This window comes from Alternaria ethzedia, assembly GCF_023757985.1.
Source record: "Alternaria ethzedia strain BMP 0044 chromosome Unknown scaffold_8, whole genome shotgun sequence".
In the NCBI taxonomy this organism is placed as follows: Eukaryota; Fungi; Ascomycota; class Dothideomycetes; order Pleosporales; family Pleosporaceae; genus Alternaria; species Alternaria ethzedia.
Genome location: NW_026056201.1, coordinates 29,685 through 50,438, shown reverse-complemented (window position 1 = coordinate 50,438; position 20,754 = coordinate 29,685). Strand labels below are relative to the sequence as shown.

The following is a 20,754-nucleotide window of genomic DNA, read 5'->3' as shown; positions in this document are numbered from 1 at the left end:
GAAGTATGGAGTCGGACGTCCAGAGGAGGGAAGTGTATATGACATGGGATTGGGGATGAAAGCGCGAGGGGTGATCTGCAAGTTTGAGGATATGCTAGAAAGCTGTGATATTATTATACCTAAATCGGTAGCGCACGCATAGAAAGCAAGGGTATCTCTTACTCGGACACAAAACATCCTCACCCAACTCATTCCTTCTTCAGGACATCTACGATCCACTGGCAGGCATCCTTTGCCTCGACCAGTCCATACGGCATGGTCAGCACGAAGCAGTGCATTTGCTTCTCCCAATGAACCCACTCGCCAATGACACCGTGTTCCTCGCATTTCTTGCGAAAGATGACGCCGTCCGGGCTTAGCACATCGCATCCAGCAGTTATTCCGTGCACCTTGATGCCCTTCTTCGCGAGTAGTGAAATGTCGGCATTGATAGGGGATATGCGGCGATCGGCAGCGTCCCAGTCTCCTTGCCATGCTTTCGCTGTCGCCCTGATGATCTTGGGTGTGAGGAGAGGGTCTCGAGGTGCCACTTCATCGATATCGGAGTTTTCGCGAGTTAAATCGGTCGATGGGCATACGTTCATGATGGCGACGGGGTGTGGGAGATGCTTGATCTCGACGCCTTCGTTCTCGCTATCCTCCCGTAGGGCCTCCAGCACAAGACACAGAGCAATATTCGCTCCCGAGGAGTCGCCCGCCAGTATAACCTTCTCCCCAGCCTCTTCCGCTTCGGCCATCAAAGCCCGGTATGTCTTTTGGCAGACAGGGAACGACTTGTGCGCGGGGTCGTTGGGCGCAAGAGGTGTCGATACAATCGATATCGAAGTGTCAGACATTTCTTTGGCTAGCTTCGCGCATATTTTGTAATGCTGTGGAGAAGGCGGTTCCTGCCAACTGCCACCAGCGAAATAGTATATGCGCTTCTTCGAGCTCTTCTCTGCCTTGTTGGGTGGTATGACATCGTATATGTGTATGTCGCATACGGTTCGTTCGTGGAGGGTACACTGGGAGAGGTTCGATTGCTTTGGCTTGAGTCGGATTGATCCTTCCTCGTGGTCTGCTTGACGGTTGCTGATGCGCGTTCGCATTAGTCGTACCAGAGACTGGACCACAGTCATGAGGAAGGTGCGATCATTGCGATGGGTGAGCTGTATCGAGGAGCCAGTCTTGGCAGTTGGGCTGGGAGTGCTGGCGTCCGTCATGCTGGTCATATTGAAGATTGTCGTTGTAAACACGGAGACGGAGGGAGCTCCGTGGTAAGGAGCGGAAGGATGCTGGACGCGTGGGAACAAGGACGCTTGGGTGGATGCATCTCGTGGCGCAAAGAAAGAGGAGCACGCATCGTCGATTACGGGGCCTTAGCAAGCCCACGCGCGCAGGGCGACTCGTTCTCTAGTAAAAAGACGGCACATCAGGGCTTCAATGACGTCGTGACCCAGCGTTTAGGCCAGATAGAGAAGACCCTGACTAAAAGCGGGAAGATATGAACGCTTCCGGGAGTGGGTCGATCTGGAGGTGCTTGCAAAATGTCTCGGCCATCACACAACGGTGAAGGATTGCGGTACGCGTTGCGCAAAAAGCACAATGACGAAGCCATGGGTCGCGCGTGCCGACTGTTCCATGCCAAGCCTGCATTTCTTGGGCAACACCAGGACCGTGCCACTCAACCCTCAACGCGTCTCCAGTTTCTGGGTCTTGTCAGCCGTTATGCGCTCTTTATGAAGATCTAATTGAACCCGGGACGATCACGGATCCCATCAATGTCGCAATCGCAACTAGGTCGTCATATGAGGGATCGTATGGACGGGCTGCACAAACCACGGAAGATGCCATGCCACCACTGCTATCATCCGCATAGCGCACAAAAAGACCTTTGGTTCTAGATCTTGTTTTCGACGTCGGATGCGGCGATGCCAGTGCAGCTCGTGGCTGAAGACCTCCTCCACATGTCCTTATCTGACGCGCAAGCTTGCATGATCAGAACCCAAAACACCTGGGCGGAAGTCTTGGTCGCACCGCTGAGTGGCTGTGCAGCAGGCGGAGAGTGCGATGGGAAGCAGGTTCCGCTCCGCCAGGGTTACAAGTTGCGTCCGCCGGCGCCAACTCCGTCTTGGATTCTCTTGTCACCTTGGTATCACATTCATGGATTCTTCTTATTGGCGACACTTCATCGCAAGGCCTTGGCCTACGTGCCTGGACCATCAACAAACAAATGAGCTGATCAGGGAACTGACCAAGGGAAGCCTTAAAGGCTATCGTTGCCGTTGAGCCACATGTGGCAGCTGATCCACCACCTACTCCCAAGCAGATCATACCCTATCCCAGCGCTCCTCGGACGTCGATGGCTCTGCAACAGCCCCTTACGGATGACGAAATCAAGAAGTTCATTGACGATCTCGATCACGACAAAGATGGCAATGTCGACTACTGGGAGCTGGAACGCAAGCTGGATCAAGTACACAAGGAGATAGCACCCAAAGCGCAACCACACAACCTCCACCATGGATCTCGGGGCGACGAGGCTCGGCATGAGTTTCTCAGGAATGTCATCGGAACACGAGACGACCACATCAACCGAGAAACCTTCGCAAAGACTGTCAAGACATGGGAGATACCGTCCTTGGAGCAAGACCGGAAAGAAGCAAAAGACGAGGATGATTACCTGAAGCAGGTGCCCCTCCACCGACGTGCGCGTGCTTACTGGGCAGTCAAAGGACCTGAGATCATGTTCCTTGGCCTAGTGCTAGCCTTGATGATAGGATTTGGTGTCTGGCAGTTCGTCAAGTACCTTACCTTCGATCAGTATACCCCTGCGTTCGGATGGGGAGCTGTCTTATCCAAGACTTGTGCCGGTGTGCTGTACCCAACCTTCTTCTTCCTCATTCTATCAATGTCGCGATGGCTCTCGACGTTCCTTCGGCGCTTCTACTTCATCTCCAGGTTCATCAACTGGGACCTGTCGCAGAGTTTTCACATCAAGATGTCCATCGTCGCATTGGTATTCGCGACCATACATGCCATTGGCCACCTCAGCGGCTCTTTTGTCTTCGGCAGCAAGCCCAATCGACAGGATGCAGTTGCCAATGTTATCGGACAGGACGCTGTACCACGGTCATATACTGACTACCTTCGGTCATTGCCAGGGTGGACCGGTCTCACATCTCTCGGCTTGTTCTATCTCCTCGCACTGATGAGCATGCCCCAGATACGAAAGTGGAGCTATGAGGTATTCCAGCTAGCTCATCTACTCATGTTTCCCATTATCGGCTTCATGATGGCGCACGGTACTGCTCATCTGCTGCAGTGGCCCATGTTTGGCTACTGGCTCGCTTTCCCTACTCTCATGGTTCTCTGCGAACGTGTGTGGCGCTTGATCCTGAGCTTCCGCCCTATTCATGCGGATCTTGAGTTACTAGATGACGAGACTGTTGCCATTACTGCGCAAGTACCCAAGACTCGCCCGTGGGACTACAAAGCTGGCCAATACGTATTTGTGCAGGTCCCGCAGCTATCCCGATTCCAGTGGCATCCGTTTACCGTGTCAACTTGCATCAACAACACCATGCAAGTTCACATCAAAGCAGACGGTGACTGGACAAACTCGCTCCGCGATCTGGCCAAAGAAGGCGGACGAAAGACTATCAAGATCGGTCTTGATGGGCCATTTGGTGCACCAGCTCAGCGGTTCTATGACTTCGAGTACAGCATGGTCTTTGGGTAAGTCATCGCCTTTGTCTCTTCGGGAACTTTGCTAACATGCCATAGTGCCGGTATTGGCATAACGCCTTTCTCGGGTGTGCTTACGGATCTCCAACACCACGAGCTCGAGCGTGTCAAGTCCGCAAACGACTCCCCAGCCTCACGCGACGAAACGCCCAAAGAGCCTTCGCCGTACACGAACCATCGTCGAGTCGACCTACATTGGATGGTCCGCGACAAGAACAACCTCCTCTGGTTTTCCGATCTTCTCAACGAAGTCTTCCGTCAGCAACCAAACAGCGAAGATCTCGACATTCGCATCAACACCTACGTAACGCAGAAGCGCAAGCAGATTTCCCAACACGTATTCCGATGGCTGCTCGAAAAGCATCGCACAGATGAGCACCCGCAATCACCCATCACTGGTCTTGTCAACCCAACACATTTCGGACGTCCGGACATTCGGGGCATTATGGAAGCGCACTACGACGATATGAGCAAGATGTTGGCAGATCGTTTGAACGAGAAAGATGGTAATAAGGATGATGAGATCAAGATTGGTGTGTTCTTCTGCGGTCCGCCTGTCATAGGCCAGCAGATTGCCGATCAGTGCAGCATGCTGAGTGCGAGGGCGAGGAACGAGGGTAGGAAGCTTGAGTATAGGTTCATGATTGAAGTTTTTGGTTAGCGATAGATGATGATACCTCAAGGCTGTTTGTGATAAATTCTCCATTTCCGATATAACGCTTCAGCTCAAACTTCACCAGGTGGCTGTGTGCAAATTTCGAGTGATGACAAGCCCTGGAGCACACAATAGCTGTGTCAGGTGTAATTCTTCGTGCTTGCCATGTGTGTACCGGCCCACGTGGATAGCAAGGGATTGGGCACGTGCCCAGGCGCTAAACCGCGTCTCCAAAGCCGACGTGTCGGAACCGTCGTCATTCACCGTCCGGAACGCTTTCACTCAACCAACAAAGACACTATCCCCTCGCTCAACCTGCATAGTTGGAAGCACAGCGCGCTTTACAACTCGCTTCCGAACAGACACTCCTACTTCGCGACCAAGACTCCGACCTTCCGCAACCCAAACCCACCCCGCGCACACGAGCGACCCCCTCACCTCCGCCCGTATACCCCCGCTTCCGATCAACACACAACATGGCGTCCTCAGCTTCCAAGCGCCTCTTCAAAGAATACCGCATGCTCTCGAACGACCCGCCAGAAGGCATCACCGCTGGCCCGGTCAGCGAAGACGACATGTTCGTATGGGAAGCGCTGATCCAAGGCCCGGAAGGCACGCCCTTTGAAGGCGGCGTCTTCCCCGCTGAATTACGGTTCCCGAAAGACTACCCGCTTGCGCCGCCAAAGATGAAGTTTATGACGGAGATGTGGCATCCAAATGGTATGTTTGACAATGTGGGACATGTTTGCGATCTTGCACTAGACACTCTCATTCATATGTGCAAGATGCGAGAAGCATGAGTTTTGAAGCACTGAAGCTAACACCACCAACAGTATACCCCAACGGCGAAGTCTGTATATCCATCCTCCACGCCCCCGGCGAAGACCCCATGCACTACGAACAAGCCTCGGAACGATGGTCGCCCATACAAAGTGTCGAGAAGATCCTGATAAGCGTCATGAGCATGTTGGCGGAGCCGAATGACGAGAGTCCAGCCAATGTAGATGCGGCGCGCATGTGGCGGGAGAAGCGCGACGAGTATGAGAAGATTGTACGGACGAATGTGCGGAAGAGTCTGGGGCTGTGATGGATTTGAGACAAGGTTGGAAATCACGAATAATGGATGCATAGCGTAATAGGAGTCTTTTCGGTGCTGGGTATTTGTAGGTCATATTCAGAGAAAAGTATCATGAATCTTTCAGGAACAATATCCCACAAGCGATAACGTTCATGTGATGTTAAGGTTCATCTAATGCTACAAGGTTGAACTTGTATCGCTGGCGAAAGTCAGGCCACGCTACTTGCCATATAAACACCAAAAGCACACAATCAGTCCAATCTACCACACCGTCCGTTCATCCATCCTACTATTACCTTCAGACAATCTCCAAACCAGAAGCCTCCCCATACCCATTATATGCCACGCCGCGGAAGTTCCACTTCGGACACTTCTCCTGCACATTGCCGCTCATGTCTGTCGCCCGACTGTATAGCGCAACATCCTTGCCCTTCTCAACTTTGACTCTTGTCTTCCATAATGCCCACGCCCACTTGAGTTCAACATCCTGAGCATCCTCGCCCTCATAGGCTGTGATCAACTCTGCTTCTGTCCATGTTGCTCCTCCATCGACACTGACTTCGACTTTGACAATGGGTCCATCCGCTCCACTAGGCAGTGCATAGCCCTTGACTTCAATCGTCTCATCTGCGTCTCGCTGCACGGTACTACCCGATTTGGGAATTCCAACGACGCTGTTGACCGGCATGTCTTGAAGTGCATCGACCTGGCCCCAATACTCCTCCGCCTTTTCTTTCGAATCGACCTCTGGAGGTAGGACTTTGTAGTCGTGCTGCTGATAGTGACTTTGACTCTCGGTCAGTTGGACGGAAATGGAGTCAAGCCACTTGACGCTCCTCGCTCCAGCGATACCAGGAGTGACGACGCGGACCGGAGCACCGTGGTTTGGTGGAAGAGGCTTGTCGTTCATTTGTAGGGCAAGTAAAATCGAACTCTCACGATCCATGGCACGTGATAGTGAGATACTGGCACCGTAGAACTCGTCGTCTTGGGTAGGCGTCTGGTAGCACGAGAAAGCCACATGCGCTTCGCTGAGCTTGTTTTCATCGACCTTGACACCAGCTTTCTCCAGAACATCTTTGAGGAGGGGGCCTGTCCATTTGCAATTCATGACTGCGCCATCAAACCAGTCAATTCCGGACACCTCCTTCAACTTTGTACGCATGGTGTGACGACGGTTTCCGGCGCATTGTAGTGCGCATATTACGGTGTGTTGCGGAAGTGCTTCGAGGTCTGCAATAGAAAGCGAGAGTTCATTGTTGACGAGTCCTGTGACGGAGACTTTGTGTGTGCTCGCATTGATGTGGGGAATGGGGCCGTGATTGCGGTCGTAGCCGTCTTTGGTGATGAAGCTGTTCACTGTGTTAGTATTGTGGCTGCGTATGGATCTTGAAACTGGACTGTGGGTATTCTGGATCCAAGGGTCATGATCGACTGAGCCCACCGTCAGGACGCCGTCACCCGTGCGTGAACGGCTGGTCCCCTACTAGGGCCTCCCATCGTCTCTTCCCAACCCAGTATCCTTCACCCTCACACATAACAAACACTAGACGTACCTTTCAACCAGCTTCTCAAGCTCCGGCTCGCGATTCAGCGGCTCCTCAACCGAGTACTCAAGCTTCTAGCGCATCGTCAGCCCTACTCGACCAAATCCAGTTTACATATCGACATAGTCTACCGCATTAGGAAACCCATATAAAAATCCTGGGGCGTACCTGGACCATGGTCGTGAATGCTGATTTGGCGGATATGGCGTGATTGAGGCTAAGGGAAGAAAAGGTGGCGGGGCACGCAGGCTATAAGGCACAAAAGCGGGGGCGGGGTAAGAGCGAGGTAGGAGCGACGAGGCTGTTTGCTGGTGCCACACGATGCATGTGACTTGGGCAGGTGCGTCGGGTGAGCGGCGGATAGGTGCGGCTCTGCGCTATCTTCTATGGAGAAGTCAGATAGCTGGGTCAATGGGGATGGAATGAATGGGCACGCTGTTTGCCGTGCTGCATGACGTTTGTTCAACAATATATTACGACATCTCTGTCTTCGATGACCTCGATCTACTGGCAGCATACGATGTCCATCGGAGAGGGGTGCATTCTGGGTAGTCTTCGAGTTGATATACATTTACAGTTCTAGACTGGCAAAGATGCGGCCCTTATTCGTCCAGTGTTATGATACATGCTATCGCTTACACAGCAGCTTCTCAACCACAGCGCTGGCTCTGACGCCCAGTCCTCTTATGCGTAACTTTCTCCTTGGGTCTTATCAACAGTATCCTTGATGTAGCGCACATATGCCGGTATCAGCGGCTTGCCCTCCTTGTTTTTGGACATGTCGTCCAGCGACCGTACACCCTCGATCAATACTAGCTTTGTTCTAGTCTCGAACGTCTGTGCCTCTTCTGACATGAGCATTTCAGCGCCGAGCACTTTGCGAGACGTCTTAAGAGCGTTCCATATGATAAGTACCTCAAGAAGTTCGTAGCAGTGGTCGGTGATGTGTTCCAAAAGTTTGGTGACGTTTACGAAATCAGCAGCTCTCGCGTCGGAGTTTCTAGATATAGCATCTAGTGATGTCTGTAACGTTTTGTCAGTATTGGTCCGCATATGCAGAAAGATAATGGGGGAAGATGTACCGTGTATCCGCTCTGCTGTAACGCGTGGACCAGGCGGCTAGAAAGTGTCTTGACTTCCTCTTTGTCTCCACCGTATCTGTCGGCGAGTACAGCAGCCATTTCTGTCGGCAGCGCAACCACAGATGGCCTCCCTCTGTAGTCGCCTTCGGCAAACTTGTCTGGTTTTCCGCGCGGTTTCACCGGTCTCTTGCCTACATAGTGTTCCTCATCCTCCATGAGCTCCACAACTTGCTTCGCCAGTTTGTGCGCCTTGATTGTATCGTCCTGTGCCCAATCGGCCAGAGCCGCTTTGTCGTGCACAGTCCTCAACACCGCACGCAAAACACCGTAATTGTTCAGCTTGACGCCGGTTTCCTTTGCTCTTTGCAACGCCTTCAGAACAAGATGCTGCATGCCTGCAAGGTTCAACTTCCTGATAACGAGCTCCTGCCACTGCCAGTGGACCTTGATCCCGGCCTCTTGGAATCCCTCCAAGCATCTGACAACATTCTCCCAGTCCTCCTTGGTTTCGCTTTGGTTACAAATCTCCCTGAGCCGCTTGTAACGATTCGGTAGCCTATTGCGGTCGAGGTGTTCAAGAGGCAGGGTGACCTCTCCCAAGGTAATTTCTATAGGCTCGGCTTCGAGTTTTGCGCGGCTTTCTTGCGAGTACACGAGCTTCTGTTGCTCTTTGGTCAAGTGTTCGGGGAGGAGGATTTGGGAGTTGAAGGTCGATAAGAGCTTGGATAGTTCGGGAGAAGATGGTGGGAGGAAATTGGGGAGAGCGCCTGATGTTCGCATTAGTAGAGTGTATATACGAAGGCGATTCGGGAGTGATGCGGACCTCTTTGGCTCACCGCAGTGCGCGAGAATGCGCGTCTTGAGCCATTGGCGTAGAGGCAGATGTTGTCTGATCGCAGCAATGCCGATTGGCAGCCCCGCCGTATTGAATACATGGTATGGTGTGTGCTGAATGCCCTGGTCGCATGGCGTGGGCAAAGTCCAGAAATTTGGCGCAAACGCGTCAAACGCGCCAAGCCACGTCGGCGGCACTTTCTCTTTCTCCGACAGGGCAGCCACGACTCCAGCCTCAGGTGCTACACAGCCACATTGCGGTCCCTCTTTCCCAGCAAGCGAAATGTTAGCCCCTAGGAGGATCAACCGCTACAGCTGGCTCTTCCCTCGAGCGAACAAGACCACCAAGATGGACAACGAGCAAGCCACCTTCTGGCTGAGCCAGTTCATCGGGAAGAACTTGCGCATACACGCCAGTGATGGGCGAGTATTCGGAGGCCAGATGAAATGCACAGACAAAGTACGAGGTTATGACGTGTAGGGAGTCCTGCTGTATTGACTTGACATAGGACCGTAACGTCATTCTTGCACTCGCACATGAGTACCGTGCGCCATCAGCCGAGACGATTCGCAAGGCGGTGGAAGAGTCGGGAAATCCATCTGCATCTGTCGCTTGGAACAGTCGCTACGTCGGACTCATCGTTGTGCCTGGGCAGCATATCACGAAGATCGAGTTTGAGGAGAGTACGTTTGCGGGCCAGAAGAGCGCGGTGACGCTTTGAAGGAGCTGATGGTGCCGACTATGGACGTGTAACTCAAGACGCGCGCGCTCACTGCGAGTTGCGGCCTGCGTACGCATGGCGCCATGCCTGGAGTGTCTTTGAGGGCGGGCGCAAGTCAAGTACGAAATTTGTTCGGACCAGTCAAATTGTGAGTATTGCGTTTGAGTGCTGCAATAGGGCCCGTGCTGACTATTGCAGGCAATGACAGTGGCAGAAGTGAAGGTGAACTGGTCGCCGCGGTATGGTAGCGAGCAGTGACCCATAATGCTATTGTCCAACTCGAACAATAGCAAAATAATAATGCTCGTTGCAGATTACAAGCAACTTCTTACTCACTTCTTGACGGTTTTTATTTAACCCTAGAGCCTACATCATCCTCTTCCCAACACTAACACGATCGCACCACACATCGACTTCCTCAGTACCATGCACACATCCTGCAACAGTCCGACGAGGGAGGGTTCGTATGCCTCAAAGCTCTCCCAGGATTTATCAGTCACGATCGGAAATTCTGAGCCAGACGGCCACAACCCCTCCACAACCACACGATCTTCCTTCAAAAATCCGTCTAAGGTCTCCAAGCCTAGAAGACGACCACCAAAAACTCACCTCAAGATCCTGGGTCCGGTTTCCTCTCACACCACTCCAGCCGCACACCAAGCCGCGGTCTCAGCATCACCGTTCCTTTCCCTCCCAGGCGAAATCCGCAACATGATCTACATCTACGCTCTCACTTCGGAGACAAATCGCCTACCCTACGACAAGCAGCACGGTCGATTTGACGTCTCCAAAATTGGTGCCGGATTGCTACAAACCTGCCACATGGTTTCATGCGAAACCATGTACATGCCATTGACATTAAATACCATTGTGTTTCCTACTTCCACAGGAAGTGGAGACCTCGAAGCAGAACTGAAGAGGCTAGGCTGCATGGGAAAAATCATGCGATTAGGGTATGCATTCAACTGGCATGGAAGTTTGAAGTTCGAACTTATCTGGAGCGACAAGCTCACAACTACATTAAATCCGCTTCGATAACGCTCTCCACCGCTCTCGGATGCCGACTTATCTCCACAATCCTAAACCCGGCTTCCTTCAACAACCGCGCCCAATGCTCCTCCGTTCTCTCCATTCCACTTGTACAGTTCATGAGCTGCAGATCAAGCGTCGTCATCAAGTTTGTCGCACCCTTCTTCGGCAACACGACCTCGTAGATCAAGAGCTTGGAGTATCCCCGCTTGAACACCGCGGCGACTTGCGAGAACATACGTACGCAGTCCGCGTCAGGCCAGTCGTGCGGTACGGCGTGGAAGAAGTAGGCACGCGCATGCAATTGGGGTTGCGGGGTGAAGAAGTCGTAAGCCTGCTTCACGATCCTCTTGTCCAGGTCTTCGATCGGCATCGCTACGACTTCTGGGGTATCTTGCAGGATCAAGACATCAGCGGGCAGATCGGGATGCTTGTCTAGCAGGCGCGAGGTGTCGAGGCCGTGAGCACCCCCAATATCCACGAACAACGGCTTTCCGGTTTCTATTTCTGCGCCATCTACGATTCGCTTGGTGTCGTACACGTCCGTCCAATCCATCTTGTGGTTTCGCAACGCGGTCATCAGACCCATGAAACTACTTCCCTTTCCTTGCGGATCCGCTGCGCAAGTAGCGAAGAAGTCTGTTCCGTTGGTCATGTCGCGGTAGTTGTCGAGCTGGGTGAGGTCGATGGGTTCGCGGTAGTTGTACTTTTTGAGAAAGCCGGGGAGGTTACATCCAGTGGGGATGGTATGGTCGATGCTGGACTTGGGTTAGCTGGATGCCTTTGAGTGTAGATCGGGGGCTTGGGTTGTACATACCCGCACTTTGTAATCTGGTCGGTATGCGATACCGTGTCGCCGAGAGAAAGCGAGTAGGGTGTAGGCTTCCATATATCGACATCCGTCTCCTCTAATACATAAAGAGCAGCAATGTGCCTCAGAAACCTTCCTATAGCCCACAAATCAGCATTACACTGCTTTCTCGCAATGACATAAACTCACGCAACAAGTTCGGATCAGCCTTCGCATTCGCCCACTCCAGCAATTGATCCAAGTGCACTGGCGCACCGGGATTCTTCTTGTTGGCTTCCATCCATTTCTTCCAGATGCCGAGATCGAGGATAGTCTGGACACCGGCTACGAGCACCGGTGTCTCAAAAGACAGTCTCCAGCCTTGCTCGAATGGCGTTTCGAGGCGTGTTAGAAGACGGCGCGCTGCTTCCTTGGCTTCGAAGCGCTCGGCATCCGTGGAGAATTGGGAGGGGCTGATCGCGTCTAGGGTGCTGGTGATAGATGTCATGTTGTGTATGCTCGGTGGTGTTTAGATTCGCGTATAAGATGATAGTCTTCCGCAGGGACGGATAGCGAACAGTACTTAAGGAACGTCGACATGATTCATGCTTCATCGTTGTTTACTACACGTTCACGAATTCACGACTCTTCAGGTCCACTTCCCAGAAACCCCAGTCATCCCACGGGATGTCGCCTACCGCGGACGGCAATAAGAGTTTGGCACATGTGGGGTTGCTCAGGGAGTTGATCCTTAGCGTACGTTAACACATGCCCATGACTCAATTCGGGACACCGTCGTGGCTGCTATTGCTGGGTTTGGCCTTATCTTGCAGGTCATAATTTCAACGGCTCAAGTGGGATGATTTTGACTGTCGTGGGCATCAAGTCGCCGTCAGCTGTAACGAGGTGTTCTAGATGGAAGCGAAAGTTGCGAGTTATGTGTGTCGTCTCTATTAAAAATATGTAATCGCTGTTAACATCAGGAGCTTCTGCAGAAGCCGTGCATGACGTCCTCGCCTCTCCGCGGAGGAAAGCTATATGCTGTAGAATAGCGCCAAACGGCACGCTGTCGCGATAGCCCAAGGGGCACATATCTCGCCCTGACATCGTTCAAACCATGCTCTTACTTCCAGGACGACCATCTTGACTCCCTCCACGCGCTGAACATCTCCAATGAGAGGGCACTGGAGACAGCATGGGGTCCTTGAACAGCTCCTCCATGCTCTCCTTGCTGCTTGTCTCGATGTCTGTCATCTTCGTCTCGATATCCGTCATCTTGTAGATCTCGAAGCCAGTCTTCTTCTTCTTCATCTTTTCCAATGTACTCGTGTTCGATCGCGATCGGTTGGACTCTTTCGATACGTAGCCATCGGAAGAGTGCCGTGTCTTCCACGTCTCTGCTCTGAACAGGCTGTTGATGACGGGTGCGTTGACTGCAAAAATGGACACTATCTGTTCGAAGTTGTTAGATATCATCGCAATGCTGCATGCCGAAGGTAGTGAGACTTACAGCTTCGCGTTGTGCCCATACTGAGGACAGAGCGACCTCAACCGAAGAGCCGATAGATAGGATACAGCGAGCGATCGCCATCCCCATAACGAAGAGACCGAGAGAGAGGAGAAAGATCACGCGAATTTTGCTGTGATGCCGGTTAGCTTTGGCTTCTGTCAAGGTCGCGCGTGGACTTACCGCCAGAGGCTGATCTTCGCATCTTTCAACATCCACAAAGGTACGACCAGCAGCAAAGCATCTACACTTTCAATGCGTCAGCTTGCAACCACTGGATTCCATATTGACACTCACAAGACGTTTCCGACAGCGATCACGATGTTGATCACAATGCCAGCTGAACACTCCTTGCCTGGGTCAGGAAGAATCTGCCAGTTTCTCTTCAAGGGCAAACAGTGTGTTGTCTGCGTGATGATGGCGGCGATACACGCAGCAACCGAGATACCCGCCACGGCCTGTACATAATAGTAGAGCCTGGTGCTTCTCCTGCGCCGACGAATGAGTTTCAGTTGTTTGGAAGCAGATATGAACTTACGTCAAACGGAGGAACAGGATAATGAGAGATCCTTTCAAACCCCAGACCAGAAAGATCAAGAAGTAGAAAGAGGCGAACATTCCCTTTGCGCCCTCCCGCATCGACTTTCGCGTTGCAGGTGGAAGCGCTTCACGCTGCTCTTGAGACATGGCTATAGGCGCACCCATTACATCTGGAGTGGCGTTAGTCGAGTGATTCAATACCGAAAGACTTGCGGTAGTCAACTTACTGAGATACTCTACCATAACATAGATCAAAGTGAAAAAGATCCACGAGGTGAATGCGAAGGCGTCGTCCCAGTAGAGGCCTCTCCATCCCAATGTCTTCCATCTGGTGAAGAACCTCGCAGCGATGATGGCACTCCCAATCGCGTACTCGGTGCGACATTCGATGAGCGTCGCATTCGGGTCAGACATCTTAGTGGGTCGTTGCAAAAGAAAGTGGGCGAACTGGTGCGCTAGAAAACCTCCACTCGGTAGGTTGTGTTATATGAAGTGTGCATTCTTTGAAAAGATGGTGATTTAGGAGTAAGCACAGCATCTCTGCACAGTGCTTCATTCTCTCAATTTGGATAGGAAAGAGTCGATGAAAACTGGGGGAAGGATTTCTTAAGACAGGGATCGGGTTCTGAGGAGAGGCAAGACTCATGATGAGATGACATTCCTTTACCGAGCCTGAATATGGTTCCTTGCCTGTCGATGCGACCCTTTACTTCTAGAGGCGGCCGTCAGCAAGGCCTCAATTGAGCCTATCATGAGTTCCTCGCCCTTGCCGCCTGAATCGCTTGGGCACGCATAAGACGGCGAATAGTCATGAGCCATGGATGATAGCCCGCTCGGGCGGGAGATTACTGACTCGAGTGGCGTGAGTTATAGGCGGGAAAGGCGGGAATAGGTGCGGCTCCCGTTGAGGCGCATGCCATCTTGGAGTCGCTGCGCGAACGCGGACGAACCCTTCCACTGGTTCCTCGCTTGCGACTTTCAACGCTCATCCTGCTTGCTTCAGGGCTAGTCTCGCATTGAGGAGCGGCCCCTCCCAGCATGTGCCGAAAGGCGGTGTCTTGAACCACCTTTTCTGTGCATGATTGCCCATGTTCGCTTGCACATGCCGATGTGCGATGGATTCGCGATACCTAGGTACATTCCGTGTTGGCAGTACCTAACAAACGCCTGAGTATTCCACAGCCTTGCCGAAGGAACAGGTATTGTTAGAGCGATTCATGACAGGTCGCCACGACAATAATCGCTCACTCTTGCTGGCGCGGATATGCTGATGGAGAGTCGTGGGAGTGCAGGTGGTGTCCATAGCCCCGTGCAGCGCATTTAGCCAACCAATGGCAACTCAAATAGGACAAGCCATGTTTCGGCATTGCATCTTGGCCCCATATCCCACGTCGGCAATGGTGCAGCGCCGAACGCTGGAGGAGCCATTCCGGAGAAATGACCTTGGAAGCCGCACTGCTGGATTTGATGATGTGTAATCAGCTGCAGGAACTTGAAAGCTGTGGCGGCTGCGCAATGAGGGTGAACGTGGGCCGCAAGAGATGGCTCCCTCTTTACCTGCTTTTATTAGAACCGAGTGTTGGGGCCAATACAACCTTTTCTTTACCCCACAAGCTTCCAGTTCTTACAGGTGAATCACAGTCGATGGGTGTTGATAGCTCTGGCTCGGTACATCAGTAGAGGTTTGCGCCTGCCTGCGCGTCCGTAGAACGCGCGAAGACGGATGCGGCTTAGCACGACGCGTGAACCCGACCTCGGGAGCATCGGAGATCTAGACGCGTTCTCCACGATACAAGTGATTAAGGTTCACATCGCGATCTGACCCATCTCGCGTAAGATATCGGTCATCATGACCATGCTTAGAAAACAAAGGAACTTATCGTGTGTTGCAGACGATGACATTCTCAGACCATCAACCAGCCTAAAGGCGACATGGGCGCCCCAGCAGGTGAATCCCTCAACTCTTACTACATCAAGCCGCATACACTTCGTCGACGTAGCAAAATTGATAGATTGAGCTTCCGAGTAGATGCCATATCACCTCAGTGCTCCCCTTCGATGTCCTCCTCCACTGGCGCCTTCCTCTTCCTCTTCACCTTCGCTTCATCCTTAGGCGGAAGGAGCTTGACCTCGAGAAGACAGCATCCCCTACCAGCTTCTTCGCTACACTTCTCGCACTTCCTAGTGTACCACATGGGCTCTCGGAGCTCGTTACCACTCGATATTACTCTAATTCTGCCCTCCTCGCTAGCTATTGTCTCGTTGGCGTGACTGCAGCTCTCGTTCGGACACCGCCAGACGTATATTTTGACGAGCGGAGCTATATGGGACTTGGCCTTGGTGGTTTGAGGCGTGTAATGAGACATGGCGAGAGCGCTTGCAGCTTTCTGTGTCAAGGCTGTGTGATAGTAGATTCGTTCGGGGTGTAGAGATAATGTGGCTTTGAAGACGTGATTTGGAAATGGGGCGATGATACATCGATGAGAAGAAAGAGCTGGCATGCAAGCTGAGTAGGAGTTGGTTTTACCACAACGAGTGCGCACGAGCCTTTGTCATGTGCACAAAGACAACACGGTGAATGAAAGACGATCAATCGACATATACTCTCCAGGAACCTATACCGGGGGCCGCACTCAAAGAGGTAAGGCGCGCTCAGTTTCCACACGATGTAGATACCGGGTGCATGTTGCGAACCGTACGTCCTTCCGGCAACCGCGAGCAAACCCAGGTATAAATGCGAGCTTGCTACTGTAAGCTTGCGGTCGACAAATAATCATCCGACATCTGTGGGATATACAGACAATGGCGACAATCACGACAATCACGACAATCACGACAATCACGACAAATGGATAGCTGGGAACATGGGAGTTGGGCAACGAGTGTTTCCATGTGTGTATTGACGGGCTACTAAACTCACAGTGGATACCCAGCGCTTCAGAATGCTTTGCATCGATGTCTGTCTTTAACCGTAAGATCACCTCTCCCCATGATTCTCATGTCCTACACTCTCCGTCTGACCATCATTTGTGTGCCGTGCTTCATCGTCCACTAAGTCTTGCGCTTCAACATCAGCTTCTCGTATGCGGAGCGGTCAGAATCAAGAGGTGTGCCAATAGGTGGCAAGATCTCGGCATCTTCCAACACCCATTCATCTCCAAGTCCATGACAGAGGACTGCTACCAGCAGCGCGATCATCTTAGAGGCAAACTCCCTTGTACTGGAATGATCGGCTGCGCAGTGATGCGCGAACGGCATGTGTCCTTCCTTTGCCTCAGCTGACCTCAAGGCGTCCTTGATGATCTTATAGTTTCCCTGCTGCTCATAGAAGTCTCCCCTTGCCTCCAGGCATATGCTTTGCCATCTCTCAGGTCGATAGACAAGGGGATCGTTACCTCCGAGTATTTCAAACCTTTGGCAAGTCTCAATATCGGCGGATTGCGCTTGACCATCGAATACGCGATGTACACGACGCGTGGGAGGGTAAAGTCGCAGAGCTTCCTTGACGATCTCCACGGGCCGTATCTTGTCAATATCGGTCTCAGTCGGATTATCGGTAGGCTTATGGAAAGCCTTCGTCGGGTTGATGTTTGTGGCATCCTTCAAGTCATCGAGATACTGGAGCAAGCTCTTTGTCCACGCCGGACCTCCGCTTGCGCCTCGATGCTTGATCTCCAGGAAACAACGTAAGACAACGCGCCACATAGTTTCGTAAGCGGGGAGTAAGAAGTTCATGGGGTTCGCTTCCGGCACCTCTGGATCAACGTCAGAATTGGAGTCGGAGTCGAAACCACCCGGTACTGGAGACTTGGTCACGCGACGCAAAGCTTTGTGTAGAGCCGATTCCTTCTCCCATACCGGCTGCTGGTCATCGGGAAGCGTTTCAGCTATCTTGCTCATGATCCATAGTTCATTGATTCGATGGCCGATGTACGTAATGTCCGTGAAGAGGTCCTGGGCTTCTAGTGCTGCGTGAGCGTTTTTGAAGAGATAACAAAGCGATTGCTTCAAGACGATGTACTGGGTCAGCTCGGCCAAGTCGACCGTTGTGTCGCTCTTTCTCTCCTTGTATTCGTCGAAGAAGGTCATCGCTTGGTCGCGCAGGCCTGACCAGTCGCCATCTTTATTCTCATCCGTCCATCGTGTCGCGCTCTTCATCAGGTCTTCGGTTTTCATGGTGAAAGCTTTCTTGAAACCCCATTCAGGGTTGGTGAAAGCGTTGTCGATACCGAATACCTTCTTGAGTCTTTCGTTAGGCTTGGCTCTTGCGCCCTGCTTATCCTGATAGAAAGTGCCAGGTCCATTTGGTATGAACTGAATGATCTCGTCGCACTTTGCTGCTGCTTTCACTTGCTGACCGCGTTCCAACATATTGAGTTGAGATTGGGAATGTGCGAGGTAATTTTGAGAAGTGAAGTTCACCCCTTTTATACAGGAATTCACGATTGCTCCGGATCACACGCTTGTCGACTTGTTTCCAGTGTCTGACCATGAAAGTGTGCAGATGATTCTGCAAGCAAGCCATGTCCCAGACCCTGACGGTTCGAGGAAGGAAGTGCGCATCCGCTCGTTATGCCCCGGCCAGGAAACGCACAACCTGCAGAACACCATGTCCCAGCTGCATGAGCTTACTACGGAACTCTGAGCCAGTGATGCTGTCGTGTACAGAACGGAAGCATTAGATACCGGCAAACTGTGTGAGCGCTAGGCCATTGTCTCAGAACCCGTTCTTTGCCCACTCCATCGCAAGGGCAAGACGTTTCTCAAAGAAGTGAGCACCTACGGCCCCTGGAGCATCCCAGTGAGTTGGTTCATCTTCAGCCTTGCGCCAGCCCATCTTCATGCGAAGGTCTTCCGCGTCCATGATCTCACCGAAAGGAACAATACGGAATTTTCGCGCCGGAAGTACGTTCTCGTACGCATTGAAACCACAGCAGCGCCTCCATTCACGACACCAAGACTGCAAGAATGTCCCCATTCTGACAGACTCGGGTTTCATTCCCAGCTCTTCGAGAATATTCTCTACGGCGACGGCATTGCCACGAAGACCTCGTACTACTACGAGACCGTACATGATAAGATCGCTCAGCGAGTTCTGTCCAAGATCGAGGTGCCATCTGACGGTCATGTGAGGATAATTCTCGCAGGTGAGAGCGACGAGGTTTACATCATAGACGTGTTGACGTAGATCTGAGAGGCTGCCGTAGTCCCCAAAATGGTCTTGAGCCAACAGAACGATGCAACGGATTCGCTGTCTCCAACTTTCGCTGCACATGTCCAGGAAGCCTAGGAGCTGTACAGGGGGTGTTTTTGTCGTAAACTTGCCACGCCGTTCCGGGTGGTTCAGAAAGACAAGGTCGTTCAGCTGCCATTCGACTTTGAGTGTCTCCGAGCGAAGCTGCCAGCAGGTGTACTGAAGCTGATTGGCTTCCCGTGGTTGACGCCAATCGGTACAGAAGTATGCCTTGTAGTCATCTTCGCGGTGGAAAATGAGGCCGTCTGACTCGTGAAGGGCGTATGTGTAGATCCGATCGCGCAGTTCGCGGGGCAGGCGAAGAAGAGAGCTGGCATTGCTACACGCCATGGTGATAGGTATTGTAAGAATATTGGAAGTTATATCGCTTTTCAGTCCACCTCGTCCGTCCTACTAGAAAGGAAGCGCGGTTAACACAAACGAGGCGTAAAGCTGTCTAGTGCGGACGAGCTTTTAGATCGCATTGGTTGCAGCCTTAAACGCGCTCTCTGCAATGTGCTGGGTACAGCCCGCAGTAATTGAGATGAAACAAGAGCAAAAATTATTGTCGTACACAGATGGGTGGCAGCAAAAAGAAAGCGAGTGTTGCATCGGCCGGGAATCTATCGTGTTGTTAGAACAATGGATCGAATGAAGTGGACGATCTAAACTTACCGAACCCGGGGCTAGCCGAAACTGTCCAAGATGGATGGCAACGGCTAATTTTACCACTAAACCACCGATGCTGAAGATCAGAGTGAAGGATTGGTTCACGTGATTTGATGGAAGTTCGGCTCACAAAACATTACATATCCTCGAACGTACCACCATGCTGTCTGCATAGACAACGACGGCATGGGATGAGTCTCTTCGTGGAGTAGAACGAGGGGTTGGTAAAATTTGCTCGCTTAAAAGCATGCTGCATGCAACTTTACTTTGACAAGGTTAGTGGCATCTTAACCTCCACTGTCTGCTCATATATGGAGGCCGACGACAGTGTATAGCAGCATTCACAGAGATGACGGTGAACAACCCTTCTCTTAATTTCTGCGGTATCTTCCAGGAATTCCGCTAACCTTAGTATACAATATGTGACCCCTCAGGCGTTCAGGTAGGTGCGCTTTATTTGGAGCTGTTCGAGTGCCCAATGATGGTGCAAGGTATACGACAAGGCGTGTCAGCTGCTGGCGTCCAAGGATGCGTGTATGCCATGGGCATATCCTGGGACGGGACGGCAGCCACTGTGCACGCCGTCCGATCCCGACGATCGGGGTCGCATGCGATGACGTCCGCGCGCGCATCTGAGGGACGAAAAGTTGCTAACCGGTATCTAAAGATCCTTACTGTATACTAACCCTGTAACACTTTCCTCGTGAGTTAGACTAGTCGTCTATTTGAATCTCAAGCGAAAGCATTGAAACGTGCACTGCTATCTGGTGAGTGAATTAATGCCAAGTACCTTGGCGCCATCTCGAATTCGGACGCCGCGGAACCCGCTCTCTGCCTCCAGACACATTCCGCACTTCCGCTCTGCACCGCCATCCATGGAACAGCAAAACGTCTTTACACGTAAGCGTTGCTGACTGTCGTCATCGGTATTCGGTCTTTTGCGCGCGAGCGGTGTCGTGCTTCGACAAATTCATGACGCATCGCTCGGTACTTGAGCGCACGCTGTAATCGGCCCTGATCGCGACCGGTACAACCTTTCGCCCGCATGTTCGTACAAGCAATGTACGGTACGTACGGTACTATGTACGACATGTACGAAAGTAAGGTTGTCGCGTCGAAACGCGTAGGATTTGTGATCAGGCAAAGCGGCAATCTGTTGAGTGTGGATACTGATTTCGCACAACAAGCCGGTCACTCGAAGGTACGAACAGCGAGCATTAAGAGCACATCGACAATTTAGTGTGGCCCTCCACACGCCGATGGCTACAAATCTGTCTTTACGATTAGTTGAAACCTCGCGGAGAGCATGTCCGACACATTGAGGCCCTGGTGGAACCGTTTT

At 52.1% G+C, this 20,754-nt stretch overlaps 10 protein-coding genes and 1 non-coding gene across 11 annotated transcripts; 3 read left to right on the top strand and 8 right to left on the bottom strand.

Annotated features, from left to right (window-relative positions):
• Nucleotides 1-188: 188 nt before the first annotated feature.
• On the bottom strand, nt 189-1,211 carry J4E87_004234 (uncharacterized protein; the record flags this gene model as incomplete). Its single annotated transcript, XM_049375856.1, has 1 exon — nt 189-1,211. One exon carries the CDS (start codon nt 1,209-1,211, stop codon nt 189-191), a length of 1,023 nt encoding a protein of 340 aa, XP_049234065.1.
• A 1,130-nt stretch (nt 1,212-2,341) lies between these two features.
• On the top strand, nt 2,342-4,387 carry J4E87_004233 (uncharacterized protein; the record flags this gene model as incomplete). Its single annotated transcript, XM_049375855.1, has 2 exons — nt 2,342-3,717; nt 3,766-4,387. 2 exons carry the CDS (start codon nt 2,342-2,344, stop codon nt 4,385-4,387), a joined length of 1,998 nt encoding a protein of 665 aa, XP_049234064.1.
• Nucleotides 4,388-4,857: 470 nt separating this feature from the next.
• UBC7 (Ubiquitin-conjugating enzyme E2 7) lies at nt 4,858-5,468 on the top strand (the record flags this gene model as incomplete). The annotated part of the gene is made up of 2 exons (XM_049375854.1): nt 4,858-5,101; nt 5,215-5,468. 2 exons carry the CDS (start codon nt 4,858-4,860, stop codon nt 5,466-5,468), a joined length of 498 nt encoding a protein of 165 aa, XP_049234063.1.
• A 289-nt stretch (nt 5,469-5,757) lies between these two features.
• On the bottom strand, nt 5,758-7,183 carry J4E87_004231 (uncharacterized protein; the record flags this gene model as incomplete). The annotated part of the gene is made up of 3 exons (XM_049375853.1): nt 5,758-6,811; nt 7,016-7,080; nt 7,175-7,183. The coding sequence occupies 3 exons, from the start codon at nt 7,181-7,183 to the stop codon at nt 5,758-5,760; spliced, it is 1,128 nt and encodes a 375-aa protein (XP_049234062.1).
• A 507-nt stretch (nt 7,184-7,690) lies between these two features.
• J4E87_004230 (uncharacterized protein) lies at nt 7,691-9,023 on the bottom strand (the record flags this gene model as incomplete). Its single annotated transcript, XM_049375852.1, has 3 exons — nt 7,691-8,029; nt 8,089-8,855; nt 8,912-9,023. 3 exons carry the CDS (start codon nt 9,021-9,023, stop codon nt 7,691-7,693), a joined length of 1,218 nt encoding a protein of 405 aa, XP_049234061.1.
• Nucleotides 9,024-9,205: 182 nt separating this feature from the next.
• On the top strand, nt 9,206-9,644 carry J4E87_004229 (uncharacterized protein; the record flags this gene model as incomplete). Its single annotated transcript, XM_049375851.1, has 2 exons — nt 9,206-9,382; nt 9,432-9,644. The coding sequence occupies 2 exons, from the start codon at nt 9,206-9,208 to the stop codon at nt 9,642-9,644; spliced, it is 390 nt and encodes a 129-aa protein (XP_049234060.1).
• Nucleotides 9,645-10,659: 1,015 nt separating this feature from the next.
• On the bottom strand, nt 10,660-11,971 carry J4E87_004228 (uncharacterized protein; the record flags this gene model as incomplete). Its single annotated transcript, XM_049375850.1, has 3 exons — nt 10,660-11,431; nt 11,491-11,620; nt 11,674-11,971. The coding sequence occupies 3 exons, from the start codon at nt 11,969-11,971 to the stop codon at nt 10,660-10,662; spliced, it is 1,200 nt and encodes a 399-aa protein (XP_049234059.1).
• A 602-nt stretch (nt 11,972-12,573) lies between these two features.
• Nucleotides 12,574-13,924, bottom strand: J4E87_004227 (uncharacterized protein; the record flags this gene model as incomplete). Its single annotated transcript, XM_049375849.1, has 6 exons — nt 12,574-12,915; nt 12,974-13,103; nt 13,154-13,219; nt 13,268-13,459; nt 13,509-13,680; nt 13,738-13,924. The coding sequence occupies 6 exons, from the start codon at nt 13,922-13,924 to the stop codon at nt 12,574-12,576; spliced, it is 1,089 nt and encodes a 362-aa protein (XP_049234058.1).
• Nucleotides 13,925-16,561: 2,637 nt separating this feature from the next.
• J4E87_004226 (uncharacterized protein) lies at nt 16,562-17,881 on the bottom strand (the record flags this gene model as incomplete). The annotated part of the gene is made up of 1 exon (XM_049375848.1): nt 16,562-17,881. One exon carries the CDS (start codon nt 17,879-17,881, stop codon nt 16,562-16,564), a length of 1,320 nt encoding a protein of 439 aa, XP_049234057.1.
• Nucleotides 17,882-18,227: 346 nt separating this feature from the next.
• J4E87_004225 (uncharacterized protein) lies at nt 18,228-19,094 on the bottom strand (the record flags this gene model as incomplete). Its single annotated transcript, XM_049375847.1, has 1 exon — nt 18,228-19,094. The coding sequence occupies one exon, from the start codon at nt 19,092-19,094 to the stop codon at nt 18,228-18,230; it is 867 nt and encodes a 288-aa protein (XP_049234056.1).
• Nucleotides 19,095-19,350: 256 nt separating this feature from the next.
• On the bottom strand, nt 19,351-19,489 carry J4E87_004224. Its single transcript has one exon. It is a non-coding gene; the product is annotated as a tRNA-Gly (tRNA).
• Nucleotides 19,490-20,754: the final 1,265 nt, after the last annotated feature.